Source organism: Neolamprologus multifasciatus, chromosome 10, assembly GCF_963576455.1.
Source record: "Neolamprologus multifasciatus chromosome 10, fNeoMul1.2, whole genome shotgun sequence".
Classification (NCBI taxonomy): domain Eukaryota; kingdom Metazoa; phylum Chordata; class Actinopteri; order Cichliformes; family Cichlidae; genus Neolamprologus; species Neolamprologus multifasciatus.
The window spans coordinates 13,319,799-13,336,104 of NC_140448.1; the positions used below are offsets into that span (position 1 = coordinate 13,319,799).

Consider the following 16,306-nt stretch of genomic DNA (forward strand, 5'->3'; position numbering starts at 1 on the left):
ATATTGAAATCAAATGGGGGAGAAAGAACAACAAAATGTAAAATCTCACATTAAAATGTTCACGTTTTGATGTGAAAGGTGTCTCTGAAGTAACGTAGTCGGCATCGAGAGCGGTTCCCATTCATAATTACACAACAATACGAAAACTAAAAATCTTGGCATTTCTTCTCGTCTTTTTTGTCTCCTTTTGTGAAAGATCAAAGTGACATTTTAGGACAACAAACCAGTTTGGGTTTTGTTGTTTTGTTTTGTTTTTTTGTAATGACATGACAATACAGAACTGTGTAAACTCTGGTCTGCTGTTCCTCTTTGTTCACCACATGTACTGAGTCCAAATCTTGGGTGGATGTAAAAGCACTGACCACAAACTGCAAAAAACAAAAGAACAAAAAAATAAAGAAGCAGTCAGTCCGCACAGCTTCATCACCTGGTCCTTCTGTGTGGCAGAGACCTGCCAATCTCTGCACAACAGTTCACACCATAGTTTTTTCTCCCTATTTTTTTCTGGTCACGAATAAAGTCGCCAATCCCTTTTACGGGTCCGTGTTCAAAGTGGCTCACAGAAAGAGGATCCAGAGTGCTCTCAGTACTTGGCAGCACCTGTGTGCTGGTGTCATGTCCAGAATAAGAGGCAGGTCAGCTAGAAGGTCACAGTTGCAGTGCTCTTGTTTTGAAAGGTCATTGTCTGGATGCTGGAAAGGATTTTCCTCTGATGGCCAGCCAAAGTCACACCCATGTGCAGCAGATCCCTACAGAAATTTAAAAAAAATGAACCAATTAGAGACAAAAATTCCTAAACTATTTTTTACTTGGATAAAATAAGTGAGCAGAAAAACAAAAAAAAATGGGAATATGAACTAACTGTGTGGTGATCTGGGCCAGCTGGTCCACTGAGTTGAAGCCAGCCTGAAGGAAACTGTCTTCGTAACGCTCCATCTTGATGGCCCTAAGCCAATCCCCCACCGAAGCACACGGCGGGAGAGCTAAAGGTGCACGCTGGTCCAGCAGGGGGTAGGACGGCCTAGGGGCCAGAAACAAAGGAATAACTTACATTCACCGTCACCAAAACCTCAGTGAGGAGCTTATACATGTCCTGCAGCAACATTCCAGGTGACAAGTCGAACTGAGTGACTGACAGGGACAAACAATGGGATTTGTCAGGGGTGGAGTGTCCTTAGCTGTATATAACTAGCCGACAGGCAGAATGTTGAGACAGGGAAATGGGAACAGCAAGTGGCTGACAGGTCACAGCAGGACACCGAGGTGGTGCACAAGATTGGGCAGCAGGAGGCTAATGCCTGCCCTGTCACTGTCAGGGCTTTAAATGGACACTAAGAATAAGACATTGTGAAGACATGCTTGATTTTTGCTGTGCGTACATTAAGGTCAATACATTTAAACTACATATAAACAGGAAATTCCTGAACAATTAATGCAAAACTTTTGTTAAACATCTTGAATTAAAAGCTTCACTTTAATCGCATTTTGTTTGTTTAGGTTTAACATCCACCGTGGTGGTCCAAAACCTCACTGATCCAACTGTAAAAACACATCAGCACTCTCACCCTGCTCCTTCTTGAGCCACTATTTTCAGCGACGCAGGATTGCGGATGAGTTTGTCCAAAGCGCTAACGAGCTCTGCAAAGCGAGGTCGTGCTGACCGGTCCTTCTGCCAGCAGTCCAACATCAGTTGGTGCAGGTGGGTGGGGCAGTCAGGCGGCGGGGGCAGGCGGTAGTCCTGCTCTATGGCATTGATCACCTGACGGAAACATGCATTAAACATGAGTTTAATGATCACAGTCAAGATTTAAAACACTTCACTGATCACTAGGGATGGGTATCGAAACCCGGTTCTTGTTGAGAACCGGTTCCCACTGTTTCAATACCTTGGAATTGTTTGCCATTTTTGCAAATGATTCCCTTATCGATTCCAGTCGCCCTGAATGACGTCACCACGTTGCGGAGCGTCATTTACCTGGCAGGAAACACGGCGGCCAAAAGTTTGATTATACTTTACGAGAACGGATGACAACGGGGCAACTTGCAAAGTAGATATTTCATGTTTTTAATTCCGCTCCGGACTCGCGAATCTCAACCCAGCAGCAACGGTAACGTTTGCACGTCCTCTCCCGTTAATGCGGCAGGTAAATAATCAACTAACAGTGCATATTATGTTAGCGCGATCTGCCTTATTACAAAACCTGCCATTACTGTGCATTTAGGTGACCATGATGAGAGACACAGACAGAGTCAGTCTGGCTCAGATGCTGGCAGTTCTCGCTGCAGTCTACCGGTAGCGTCTCCTTTCAGGCCAGGATAGACGAATGTCACCGAGCAGTGACTAAGTTTGTGGTCAAAGGCTTGCACCCATTTGCCACAGCAGATGCCCCCGATTTTTGGTAAGTGAATGTGTTTAATTGTAGGCAGGGACAATTGCAACAGAATAATTTATGTTATACTTTGTTATTGCTACAAAAGAATATTTATTTTATTATTTTACATTTACAATTTTTTTTCCTGGGGACCCTGTGATGCCCCATTGAAGAGCCGTAGGCTGTGGATCTCTTAAGATGTCACTGTTGGGTTTGTAAGGACATGTTACTCCTAAATTTCTATCTTGTTCGAAGAGAAGATATAAAACAAAGTTCTAAGCTAATCGAACTTAGTGTTCTCCTTTTTTTAAAAAAAGAATCGATAAGAGAATCGATAAAGAATCGAATCGTTAAACAGAATCGAAAATGGAATCGGAATCGTGAAAATCCTATCAATACCCATCCCTACTGATCACCTAGTTCCAAGTGTTTTGAAATGACTGGAAAAACTCGGCTAACAAAACCTGAAAAGTCCTTCCAAAAACCTAAGAAACAGCCCAGCAAGGCTTTTCTTGCTTCAACTTACATCCTGGTTGCTCATGTCCCAGTACGGTCTTTCTCCAAAAGACATGACCTCCCACATGACGATGCCGTAGCTCCACACATCTGAGGCTGAGGTAAACTTTCTGAAGGCTATTGCCTCCGGTGCTGTCCAGCGGATTGGGATCTTACCTCCCTACACAGAAAGGTAAACAGTGAGTGATGCAGAAACTTCACGTAGCTTCAGCTGGGGAGGAAACTGAAGGTAGTTAAAATCCAAAGTTAAAGTTAAAAATGTTTTATGATCAACATAATATTTCAAGAGATGAAAAGCATGTGGATAAATAAAACTGTCTGCTATTTATTTATGCATTTATTTAAATCTTAAAAATCTAACTGATAACTAATTGTAGTGCAGAAATCACACTGATAATCACTATTGCTGATAATCAGTGTCCTGATGTCTGTGCTAGAGCTTAAAATTAACATATTGGGATCATTTCTATGATTTCCATCCTACTAGAATACTTTGTATGAAATGAATGACAGACTTTTCTCCTTAAGCATTAACTGAGGATGGCTGTTGTCTCACCAGAGAGCTGGTGTAGGTCGGGTCAGAGGAGTTCTCCTGAAGGAAGCGTGACAAGCCAAAGTCAGACACCTTACACACCAGGTTGCTGTTGATCAGGATGTTGCGGGCAGCCAGGTCTCGGTGGACGTAGCTCATCTCTGCCAGGTACTTCATGCCAGAGGCAATGCCACGCAGCATACCAACCAGCTGGATGGGTGTGAACTGGCTGTCGTTCAGCTACGGAGAGGACAGAACCAGTTCAGTTTGAGAATGAGCGGCACTACGGTGTGTTTCAGTGTTTTGAGAGAAGCGTGCTTTGGCGTTGGTTTGTCCGACTCATACTGACCCGTAGAAAAGAGTCCAGAGCGCCGTTCTCCATATACTCTGTCAGGATCATGACTGGACAGCTGCTGTAATGATTCCCTCCAGATGGATAATGTTGGGGTGTTGGAACTGTCCCATGATAGACGCCTCAGACAGGAAGTCCCGTCTCTGCTTGTCGGTGTAGCCACCCTTTAGAGTTTTAATTGCAACGTAGTTTTCCTTTTTTCCTGGTATCTTCAGCCGTCCTCGACACACCTCCCCAAACTCGCCTGCAGCACACAGACACGTAAACACACTATTATGGCCGTTTTTTCCTCCCCAGCATGAGTTTACCTCATTATGAAGACAACTGTTACATTTAACAAACGCAACGCTTGCTCGCAGCTAGCAGTGCCCTTTGGTTTGAATGAGGGCCACCAATATTGGGAACATATTTATCAGTTAATTGTGTTTTTTCTGCAGCCAAATTGAATTTTGAGTGATAAAGAAGAATCCGGGCAATCGTTTTAAATGTCACTGAATCTATTTAATTTAGTAATTAGGTATTTTTTTAATAAGGTTATTTTGACAGAGAACAATATGCTAAAAATAAAAACAACACATCACAACAAAACGCAACCTGTGCAGTCTGCAAGTCCTCAGAAAGACTGGACCAGGGCAAAGTTTACAGATTTATTAATCACAGGAAAAGCATACGGATGGGCTTACCAGCACCAATGACCTCCTCAATCTTGACAAAGGAAACATCGATTTCCTTGGCAAATTCTCTCACTGCCTCATTAGGGTCTTCATAGGTGAAAGGGTCGATATAAACCTTGACCCCTTTGAGAGGGGAGACAAACAGAAGCGTGGGAGCAGGAATGTTACAGAACCATGAGCGACAGAGAGCCTGGTCACATTAAAAATGATTTCCCCGACGTGAATGAATTGTAAATCAGAGCTGTGGTTCAGCGTGCATGTCCTTGATGTGTTACCTTGGCCAATGAGGTACTGGCTGTTTTTGTCACTCAGCTCCGGATCCTTTATTCGGCTGTGCCGGCTGCAGGTACAAAGAGATCAGTATAAATGAAACAAGATTAGGATCGCAGCGCAGTTCTCTGAGGAATTGATGTTTTATTTCACTTTTTTTGGACAAGTGTTCCTAATGCTTTATCAACCCAATGTAATGCACATCAACCAACTGTTCAGATGCAATAAGAACAGCACAACACATAACAGAGCTATCACGGGTCAGAGGTCACTTCAGCCACATGCACTCTTAAAAATACATCATAACTGTTATGGTTTGAGAAGCCAACACCGCCTTGTTGTGGACAGTTTTGTCCGTGCAGTAAACACGCAATACACAGTGACTTGTGGTGGTGCTGAATACCTGAGACAACCCATATGGTTCTGCTCTTTTACGCAAGCGGCTCCATTATAATTCTGCTGGTGCAAACTCATCCCTACAGTACAGTAACAACCCTGTAGCTACTGGATCGCTGCCTTCCTCCATTTCTCTCTCCCACCTCAGAAGCCTAAAATAGCAATAATGCACCACCCTCAGTTAGTGGCAGATCTGGGCCTCACTCACTGGTTTGTGTGTGTGCGTGTGTGTGTGTGCGCGTGTCACAAGGTCACAGCTATTGTTCTGTCCTGTGGAAACAGGGTTGGGACGCCTGCATCCTGTCTTTCCCTGCCCTCTACCTCTATCGTCATCCTTCTCACACACAAATGCACGCACCTTCTCCCTCTCTTTTTCCTCGTGATGCCATCCGACATTATTTACTCAAACAATGAAGCCTAAGGAAAATGTTCTAATGAGCAGGATAGCTTTTAGCTGTGTAAGCAAAAGAAATCATGAGCCTTGCTTTGTGTCTGAACTGCTTCACAGAGGGGGAAGAAAAAAAAGAAAAGGTGTGGGTAACAGAGTGCAAAACCACCGTTGATAAGATATGATTTGTATAAACAAAAGAACAAAGCAGTGCAAAACTGTAAAATTGGGTCACGTTTGTTATTGGTTTTTGATTTCTATCCTTTTCGCTCCATTTCCTGTTATTCCGCGAGCTTCTTTCACTTGCAAATCTATCTTGTTTTCCTGTGCCTATTTCCCTTTCTCCGTTCTCAACCGTATGCAGTAGGCGGCCACAAAGACGAAAGTGACAAGCAGCAGCATCCCGACAGCGATAAAGATGCCAGGTACCAAGAACTCGGAGCCAGAGTCACGTCCTGGGAGAGACGGCAAACAAAAGAGAGAGACAAGAAAATAGCAGACAGAAAGTGAGAGAGTTAGAGCAACACAACGACAGAAGCCATGAAAGGAGGTTTACATAGGTAGTAAAGAAAGGTGGGGGTGGGGGGGCAGGAATTTAGGTTATTAAAGAGAGTCAACAAAGATGCAGATGATAAATTCATAAAAGAAACTGTGCAGGGATTGATTATGCAGGGATAAATGTCTGTCACACCCCCATTGGAAATGATTCTTTTAAATAAGAAAAAAAAGAATAATGTGTGTGTGTGTGTGGCTCTTCTTCAAGAGAAAACAAGACCTCCTCTTACCATCGGGCAGCGTGCGGAAAATGGTTGGTGGACTGAAACTGCCGTAGCCGGCCTGGGTACGTGCCCGGACCTGCACTTCATACTGACTAGCCCGGCGGAGATCTGTCAGTACAGCCTGGTTTCTGTTACTCTGTATGGAGTGGCACTGATCCTCGCTACGCTGCTCCTTCTAAAAGCAAAAAAAGAATGAGTCCAACGCAATAGTGAAAGAAGAACAGATGATGATGTCAAGCTAGTTAATTAGTCAAACTGTCCTGAACTGAACACTAACTTCAATTACATCAGATAATAATAATAAAAAAAAACATGACAAATGATACTAATATCTTAAGTGTTAAACAATTGTTAAAGTGTATACTGCACAATTTAGAGAGCTTCTTCACAGATCCACATTGTCTAAGCCACGTGCCGTGACCCTTTAACTACATCTGCACTGAGAGTGCTTTCTTCTCATGAGCCTGTAAAAAAAAAAAAATAGATCATCTATCTGAACGGACAGTTCGGGATGTCGTCAGGGAGCTCTTACCTTCTCACAGTAGCGCAGCTCATACTGCAGGATGGTGTAGTGTGGCTGAGTCGGGGCCGACCAGTGCAGAGTCAGACTGCTCTCTGTGGAGTCGCTCTTCCGAATCACAGACACCAGTGGCGGCACTGCACAGATGGCAGCAGAATTATAAATACAGTGAAATTCGGACTATTTATACCTTTCCACCCATCCTCCTGCAGCTCTTACCGTCATGGCTTGTAGTAATGTTGACACTTTCGCTGGCAGGCTCCTTCTCGCTGAGCTGAGACACCCCGTTAAGTGCCTGAATAGTGAACGTATACGTTGTGTGTGGCAGCAGGCCCCACACCTCTACCCTGTGACCCAACAGGCCGTCTTTCGCAGGCCGGTAACTGACGCCGTCTCCGCAGGGGAGGCACCCTTCCTTTGGTGGCCTGCACAGAGAGCACCTGACGGCGTAGCTCAGGTCGTTTCTGCCGCCGCTGTCCAGCGGCTCATTCCAATCCAGAGTGACTGTGGTGAAGTTGACCTTACGGATTATGCCGCGAGGGGCTGAGGGAGTTCCTACAGTGAGAGAAATAGTTAAAATAGCACGCTTTTTCCATATTTAAAAAATACTGCAAACTGGCAGTCATCCAAGTTCCTGTATGTGAACCAATCTGCTTAAAAAAAGAGCTGAATGAGAAAATTAATAAAACTTTCTTGTATGTGCTTACCTATAATGCTTTTACTTATAGGTAATATACACTAAAACAAAATACAACAAATGATGTTGTTAAATTTGATTATGAGTAAATCTCTTGCTGCAGGCAGCATCCACTTAGCTTGACTTAACCATAAAAGCAGGATTCATGGTTGGTCAGACCTGCATGTTGCATGTTCGGGATTTCATAAACCACCGAACATGACTCTCTTTCAGAACTGGAGCATCATATATACATGACAGAATTACACATTAATCCGATCAAACTCAAATATCGCAAAATGTCAAACTATTCCGTTCAATCTGGCCTTTTCCTGATCCCAAAGGCAGCATTTTCTAAACCTCTTAAGACTGTTTAAGCAATATCAATATAGCAGCATCACCTGTTATGATTTTTTTGTTTTTGCTATGATAAAGTACCTTCAGAGAGCACCAGTAGCTGTTCTTCAATATTATCAAGTTATATGGGAAAAAATATTGAATCGTACTTCATGTTTTTTCCCCTGTGGAAAGTTGCCTCGGTGAAATTACAATATATGAAAGTTCCGTGTTGATCTCCGCCGTGCCATTTTGCCACTGTTTTACTTTTCCATGACCCACACATATTGTTTCTTTATGATTTCTGATATAAGCTGAAGTCATTTTACTCAGCCCGCACATGTAGTCACGAAGCAGAACAATGCTCTTGCAGTGGCTTTGCGTCACAGTGGGAGCATATGTGCTGCTGGATTTAACTGGTGCAATTACGTTTGTCTAAAACTGGATGATAATGATCACCGCCTGAAAATTGTAAGAAGATAGCTATTGCCTCAAGCCAAGCATAACTAAACAGCAAGACCACTCAGGCACTGTGAATGAGTTTCTGTTCCTGCCAAGGAGAGAGAGCTTTGTCACTGAGCCTGCAGCTAACTTAAGTGCTAATGGTGTTCTTATTGGAGACCCGAGTGGAGTAACATCGCGCTCAATCTGGGCGAGTATGAATTCTGAATTCAGCATTTGGCAACAGGGGATTTTTGGAGGTGACGCATTTTTAAGTCCTGGCAATCACAATGCGCTTAATTAAAAACCACCATGCCTGTCACAAAAATGTAAATACGTAAACCTATTTTCAGGAGGGAAAAGGTCTGGCGTGAATTTCAGGTGGCTCGGCTGGTTTAAAATTTTGCATACAAATTGAAAATAACGTTACATGCCGAACTGCTCAGGCAATCTGATACAACAACAGAATACATAATAGAAATTAGCTTCTTAAAGAGATCCATTATTAAGATAAGTCTTTGTAATTAAAGTTATCAGTAAAAAATAAAATTGGTGGATGTGAATTCCAGTTGGTATTTATGTCACACCTGCAGGGGTAACAGCCACAGTCAACAGCCTGATGCGGAGTGTCACATTGTTTCACATCAGCTTTGTGGCCCTTCCGAGAGAGCGCACCTAATTAAAGACCCCCCTTCCCATTCACACACACCCAAAATGAGCCTGAATTGAAATTCCTCAATCCGCATGGATGTGTCACTTGAGACCATCAATGCCTACTTCACTTTGGACAGAAAGCCCTACCCTCCCACCCTCACCAACAACCTGTCACAAAGGACATGCATCTCAATGCCCAGCCGTGAGACAAAAGCCACAAAGCAGCTCAGCGGACCCTGGCTAAATGACACCGGAGGGAAAAAACAGAGAAGTAGCATCAGAGGTGTCAGAGGGAGACAAAAAAAGAGAGGAGGAGACAGTAAAGAGTGTTGCTTAGCACCTCCATATTTGCATGTGGATTAAGCACTGTTTTACTTACTAGTGCACGGTGTGTCAGGAGTGTCTGATTCGGCACGTAGGTACCCAGGGCGACATTCACACATTGACGCCCCCCTGTTGGTGGCTTGGCTGAATCCTGGGCAGCCTCTGCACTGTCCCTCTATGCCTGACTTAAACTGGCCCACAGGACACGCTGAAGAGGACAAGATGTGAGAACAAATAAAGGCACATTAGCATTAAATACAACAGTACATTGCATAATGCCTTCACTGTGTCCCATATAGGCCTGGGTCAAACTCAATTTGCAAATAAATCCTTTATTTCGGCGTGCTTAGATGCCAGATGGTTACAGATTGACAGACAGAAGCATGTAATGAGGGCTATAAACTGAGACAATCACAGTAATGAGACTGACACTAATAGTCAATTTAGTGGAGGAAAAAAAAAACTGCCTGTGACTGACATGCTGCTTATCATTGAGTTTACCTGGCCATATCTGGATAATGAGACCAGACATGTGGTGGTCCTTATGAAAAAACTGTCATCGCTTATTGATTCAAACATTGTTCCAGGTCTCTTTTTGTAAAGCCCAAACCAGCAGCAGTAAGATGTAAGGACACCGTGAACGGAGTCTGAACTCATGCTGAAAGGATTGGCTGAACAATCAATTAGTCGAGCAATGGAAAAACAATTAAGCACAATTTTGACCAAATCTACAACACCGCTCCTGTTTTTCTTCACTTCATATCGCAGTAAACATCACCACGTCTGACGTTTCAGACTAAACCATCAATCGATCAAAGAAAATAAATACACGTAGAAATTAAGAATGACAACAGTCATTAGCTGCAGCCACTACATGGTCTGAAACCGTGCACACCTCAGCTTCTGCTCACCAGCAAAGCCCGATCCAGCGCTTGTTCTAACATGTGAATGTGTAATAAGCCGTCACCCTGCTAATACCGCACACAGTGGCAGCAAACGTGTTTACTTTCTGCGTTCAGTCTGGGCGGCTGATACGCAGCTGCTGAGCGAGAGAAATACAACAAGAAACTTTCACACCGAGCGGGAGCATCGCTGCAGCGAAAAACTGACACATTTCACAGGGTCACGCTCTCGCTGATCGTTCCTGACTGACATTTACCGCAAGGAATTTGCCACATGTGAGAGGCGGCTGTAACCTCGGTGCTTTCGAGCTCCCACAAGATGACACAAATAACACTTTGTGATTACAGGAGCCGTCGCTATCGATTACTGTGCAACTTTTCAGTGAATTCAATCTGTAAGATTGTTTAGCACTTGCAGCAGTTCACATTAAGATAAGTCAGTATTCAGGTTCTGGCATTTTTTTTCTGAACGAAACAAAGCTTTTGAAATAGAAATGAATCTTTTTTGGAGTAGATTAGGGGCTAGTTCTAACCTATTTAGTTTTGAATCTTTATAATGTACTTGTCTAACAATAATAAAGCCACATAGGGGGTCATATGATTGTTGGGCTTTTCTCTCTGTATCTATGAAGCGCCTTGAGGCGACATTTGTTGTGATTTGGCGCTATATAAATGAAATTGAATTGAATTGAATTTTATTATTTGCTTCGAGCCCTGTGTACAGGAGCTGCATGCTAAAAGATCTTTTGTTAAAAAGGTTGGCGTAATAAGCAAATGCTTCAGCCAATACCTTTTGATTAGCCTTGTCTCATGCTTTCTTGCTTTGTGGTAAATCTTTGTTCTGTCTTCACTGAGATATTTGAATGCTAATCAATCAATCAATAAACAATAAACATGAGGGGAAATATACCCCTCCCCCAGAGCAGTATTTATGGTCTTATAGTAGTTCATTTCAGAGACCTGGTTTAAATATTCTAACCATACTTAGAAGAAACACTAAATCAACTTGACAGCATTCATAACTTTTATATTTAAATGCTCGTGTTTGTCCCAGAAAATATATGTATAGTCTACAGCAAAATGAATTTTAATTTTAAACCCTGGCGTCAATTTCATTTTTCCGAAATGACCAGCCTCCCAAGCAAATTAACTGTCCGGTCTTTTCTGCAAGGCAATTTCCCTTTATGGCCTTGTGAATGTTTTGCCTTGCAACTCTCTTCTGTGACAGAACGCTGGAAAATGCCACCTCACCAGGAGCAAAATGTCGGAAATTATTTTTTTGTTATGAAAAATCATTATACCACCCACGGAGATCAAACTACAGCCTACCTTCAAACACAGACAGATGAAACCAGGCGTTTCCCTGGGAAATGTGGCATTTCTCCTTTTGTTTCTGTGTTTTAGTGCTCGCCATTTATCTGTGTCGCTGCGATGCGGCGAGTCTGTGCGCGTGTGTGGGGGTAGTCCATGCGCGAGGCTTGTTAATTGGACTCATTAGGCAGAGCTGCTGCACGGCTCCTGAGAGAATCATCCTGCATCTTCCTTCTTTTTTTGTCTGCTTTGCTTTGATGTTCTCAAAGTGTTATGATCTTTACCCCGAGCACCACCTCCCCTCCCTCTCTTCCCTCACCTCTGCAGTCCTCCTGCGCTCCTTCTATCTCGGCTGAGCCAGGAGTTGTCGCAGCAGTAAGCCTTTGACCCTGCTCTTCCTTTCAGAGATAAGTGCTGCTCCACCTGACCTCTCTTTCTGTCCCCTCTGTGTCACAGCCATTCCCCTGCCTCATTAACTTCCTCGGTCTCTCATTTCCTCTCAAACACTTCAACCCTCAGTGAACTCCCCGCCACCCTCGCCTTACTATTGTGTTCTTGTTTAGTCTGCCTGCCCTGTTGCCTATATGGGTGTAGTCTATATGCATACATGCACGCATGTCAGTTTTATTTGGCTTAACCTTGCCTCCTTCGTTACCTGTGCATCTCGTTGTACCCCTCAGCTGGTTCAAATCTGGTACGCATGCACATGAGGTTGTTGGCTGGCCCACCCACTGGCCATCCTCCCCGCAGAAGAGCTTAGGTGGCCGAGGTACGGGGACCTTGCTGAGCTGCGTGCTCCACACACACACCCTGTGCCTCTTGCACAAGAGTACGCGGTATAGTCTCAGGGAAAGAGGAAAGAGCACTGACCAGGGGAGGACACTTCTTGAAGAAGACCCTGACAGACAGCAGAGCCATGCAGGCACCCTGAGCCTGAAAGGCCAAGTAAAAGCCTCTCTTATTAAGAGGCCGAGTCCTCAAGGTCTTCACGTTCAATTTCTTCTCCCGTCCTTCCTTAGTAGAAAAGTCTGCAGCCACTGTGTCCACCTAAGACAGGGAGAAAGAGAAAAGACCTTATGTAATATCCAGATTCCTGCACGCACTGTTCAGCCATGAAAAGGATCAAACTGATTGTTTTGCATGTTTAGCCCAATTAACTAGAAAAATTACATATGCTTCATATTACTGAAAATTTTACAAAGCATACCACTGTGATTTTTACATTGATTCACTGCCTTTCTGCAGCCATTGTTTCCCATTTATTACAGTGTGCTTTGAACCTTAACTTGCAGGGACAGAAACTTGCTGGAGAGAAAGGCAATTCATCACGGCAAACATTTCATCACTTTTATTTTTCTGTCAAAGTTACATTATTAGGTGTAATGAAGTTGAGAAGCAGGACTATTTTGACGCCACTGTTGGTGTTGTGTTCAAGGACACGGCCACAACTAAGGTTTGACAATTAGATTGACTGCGCTGCATTCCTAAGCTATGTGTTTGGAAAATGAAACCCAGAAGATAAACATTACGAAAAGATTCAGGCTGTGAAACAGATTGAACGCACTGACAAGGGGGGTTTTAAAGCAGTGCTTGCTCCCAAGAGGCGAGAACATGATTGGAACATTAAAAAAGTCCCGAACATTGACGATGTTGTGAAACTGACATTTAAAACAAATCTTGGTCTCTGCAAACTTGTTTTGAATCTGTATGAAAAGCTGCACACTGAGGGGGAAAGAAATCCGTCACAAACGTGTACAGTACTGTGCAAAAGACTTGAGCCTGCTTCCAAGGAGCCAGACTTTCTTGTAACTTTTTAAAGTGGTCTGAAGAAGGTCTTTTAAAGGTTTTTCTTTTGAGATGTCTGTTTTTTACTCATTTTAGTCCAGTCCTAATACCTAGACATTTTCAGATAAGTGTTTTTAAGCTACTTCACACTAACAAAGGAATAAAAAATAACAGTTTAACAGGCATAAAATATTATTTTTGCACCAACAAGGTGATTCACAAAGAGCTGTAAACCAAAAAACTTGGCATAACTTGGAGTGCAGTGTTGTCCTAAAAGAAAAATGAGGAAAAAAATGGCATGTGGAGGACACAAGAATAAGTCGCAGACCTAAAAACCAAACAGATGGGCACTATATGATAGCCATGTCCTTAAGAAATAGCAAAAAGTCCAGCAAAGACCTGACACAGGACCTGGCAGATGCATCTGGCCAACTGAAGCCTCATCAGAAAGGCCATCTTAAGAAATGGGAAGTGGCAGGAAAAATGTTGTGGTATGCTAAATTACACAATAACTGACTTACAGAGTGATGGATCGAGATTTTTGACATTTTTGGTTTCAAACCATTATCAAATATGTGCAGAGAAGTTCAGGAGAGAGCTACAGCAATGAGTGTCTACAGCCATCTGTCAAACACGATGGAGGATCTGTCATAGTTTGCCAGTGGAGATCTTGTCAAAATTGATGGAATCATGAACACAGAAAAGTACCATCAGATTATGATGCACAATGCAGCTATAATCTGCTTGGCATCGGCTTCATTTTTCAGCACGACAGTGATTCCAAAAACACTGCCAATGCAGTAAAATCATACCTGAATGAAAACACACACACAATGGAACACTATCAGTCCTGGATTGGTCTCACCAGAGCCTGGATCTCAACATTAATAAAGCAAATTTTGGATCATTTTTACAGAAAATGGACAAAAAAGGCAGCCAACATCTGAAGAAGAGTTTTGAATGTCCTTCAAGAGGCCTGGAAAGCTATTCTTGCAGACATCTAAAGAACTTACAGGCAAGCTTGTCTAAGAGAGTTCAGGCTGTGTAGAAGAATGAAGATGGTCACATCAAATATTGAGTTTCAAGCTATTCAGACATCTTCAAACTCTGTTTATATACCATGTTTGTTTGCAGACATTTCAGTCAATCGCCATACCATTTACCCTATATGCTTCATATATCCTATATAAAGAAGTGAGACTTGGTAGACTTTTTCACAGTACTGCATGCTGTACACACATGCGCCTTATGAGGCTTCAAAAACAGTTGTTTGTCAAGAAAACAAGAACATGGTGAGCTTATAAATAATTCTGCAAAAGTGAAAGGGAAGAATACTTATTGTTAATGGTTTCATCATTTAAGTTTTTTCCCCAACAATGACTTGGACATCATGCACAGCTTTTTTTATCCAGTTTATGAGGGTATTTGTGAGTCGTCAAATTCAATGCAACAGACTTTCACTGGTAGCAATACACACAGCTACTCAATAACTTATTTTTCTCAGGTCCTCACTGCTTGGCAACCTTTAGATTTGGAGCTTCGAGTTCCCTCATTGTGACAGAACTTTTTTTTCCATTGATTTGCTTTTTTTTTGTTTTGTTTTTTAAGAGTACAATTTCAGACACAACCATTTCAGGCAGTTTTCCCCCCATTTTTCTTGATATACATCACTTGTTTATACTTTTGGGTAAAGCAAAGCAAATTAGAGCCACCACAGTGGAATCAATCGATTAATTGTGGAAATAATAGGCAGACTGATCGAAAATCAAGATAAGCCCTGCAGTTTATTACGCTGTCAAATATAAAAATGTTCCTCCTGAGCAAGACATAATAATACAACAGTCTTACAAGCCAAGTGGCAATACCATGAGAATTCAATTCAATTGATTTTCTCAAACAATTACACAACGAATTAGCTCCTATAATATTTATCAGACTAGCCAACAGAAAAGAAACCTGCATTATTTTTTATAATGTAATGGGCTGGGTACCTTGATGTAGGGGTTCTCCATCCAGGGTGGGTTCGTAGCAGTGGCTTCGTTGGAGTCTGCCTCGTAGTAGTAGAGGTTGAAGGTCTCCTTACAGCTACGGTGGTGTGTGCTCCTGGAAGAGCACTCCATCATGGTGAATCGCAGTTCCACGTACACCTGAGACGCTCCCCGTCGCTGGATGTAGCCACTGCGCAGCCAGTGGCTGGATGAACTGTCCGTTTGGCAAATCTGATTGATCCTTACGCTGTTGTTCTCCTCATCTAAACCGCTTACTTCCTCCCACTGAGAGCAGAGAGAACAAAGCGCTGTCAGATTGACCCAGATAACTTGTGAGCACTGAGTAGATTTACTTCACCTATAAAGACTTTCACTGGGGTATTTATATAATTGGTCACATTAAAAATCCTATTCATCATAATAATGTTACAATCTTTTGTTGGCCTTCTGCACCTGTCAGAGGCCCGTGGGACAGATCTGGCCCACTGTGGATTTTAATCCAGCCCAAATTTGAATCTGGGTTGTTAAATCATTCCTCCCACTGAGCTCCAGCACAGCTAGTGGGAATACAAGTCTCACTTGTCAAACAAAGCACACTTCTGCAAACAGCATCTGCAACAGACAAAGCTTTCACCTTTCAAACACATTTATAGCCTAAAACACAAGAATAAAGAGGGGATATCGCAAATATGAGCAAAGTAAAAAAAACCTGCACAGAAATCTACATTTGTTGGGCAGCAAAATGCAACAGAAAAATGCTTTAATGTTTGACTTCTGAGTCAACAGCAAAATGTTCACCATCACTATGTTCCCAAGAGCGGGAAACAAGCAAGAAATTAACATACTCGGGGCAGAATTTAGCAGATTTGCTGAACTTGAGGCTCAGAAATTCGGTTATGTAAATATGTAAATCTTTAAAAATCCATTTGCAGATGATGTGTTGAGTGAGGCAGAATTGTGGTGTGAATGAATTACAGTGCAGCAGAGCACCGAGAGCCAGGTTTGAGACGCTGGAAAGAAGAATTTCCCTTCTAATCCCAAAAAAATAAATACCGTGGACTTTGGCAGCACATGTGTCTGTGAACAAAAT

At 42.7% G+C, this 16,306-nt stretch overlaps 1 protein-coding gene across 1 annotated transcript in view; it reads right to left on the minus strand.

Moving 5' to 3' along the window:
* Nucleotides 1-233: 233 nt before the first annotated feature.
* Nucleotides 234-16,306, minus strand: part of ephb4a (eph receptor B4a) — a 40,503-nt gene continuing 24,430 nt past the window's right edge. The window contains 17 exon segments of the mRNA XM_085174345.1: nt 234-749; nt 863-1,021; nt 1,566-1,759; nt 2,899-3,048; nt 3,445-3,660; nt 3,770-3,834; nt 3,837-4,016; nt 4,456-4,569; nt 4,722-4,786; nt 5,856-5,955; nt 6,286-6,454; nt 6,812-6,936; nt 7,019-7,354; nt 9,286-9,438; nt 12,099-12,210; nt 12,212-12,490; nt 15,220-15,501. Of these exon segments, the coding sequence (XP_085030471.1) occupies nt 641-749; nt 863-1,021; nt 1,566-1,759; nt 2,899-3,048; nt 3,445-3,660; nt 3,770-3,834; nt 3,837-4,016; nt 4,456-4,569; nt 4,722-4,786; nt 5,856-5,955; nt 6,286-6,454; nt 6,812-6,936; nt 7,019-7,354; nt 9,286-9,438; nt 12,099-12,210; nt 12,212-12,490; nt 15,220-15,501 (2,808 nt within the window). The 3' untranslated portion in view covers nt 234-640.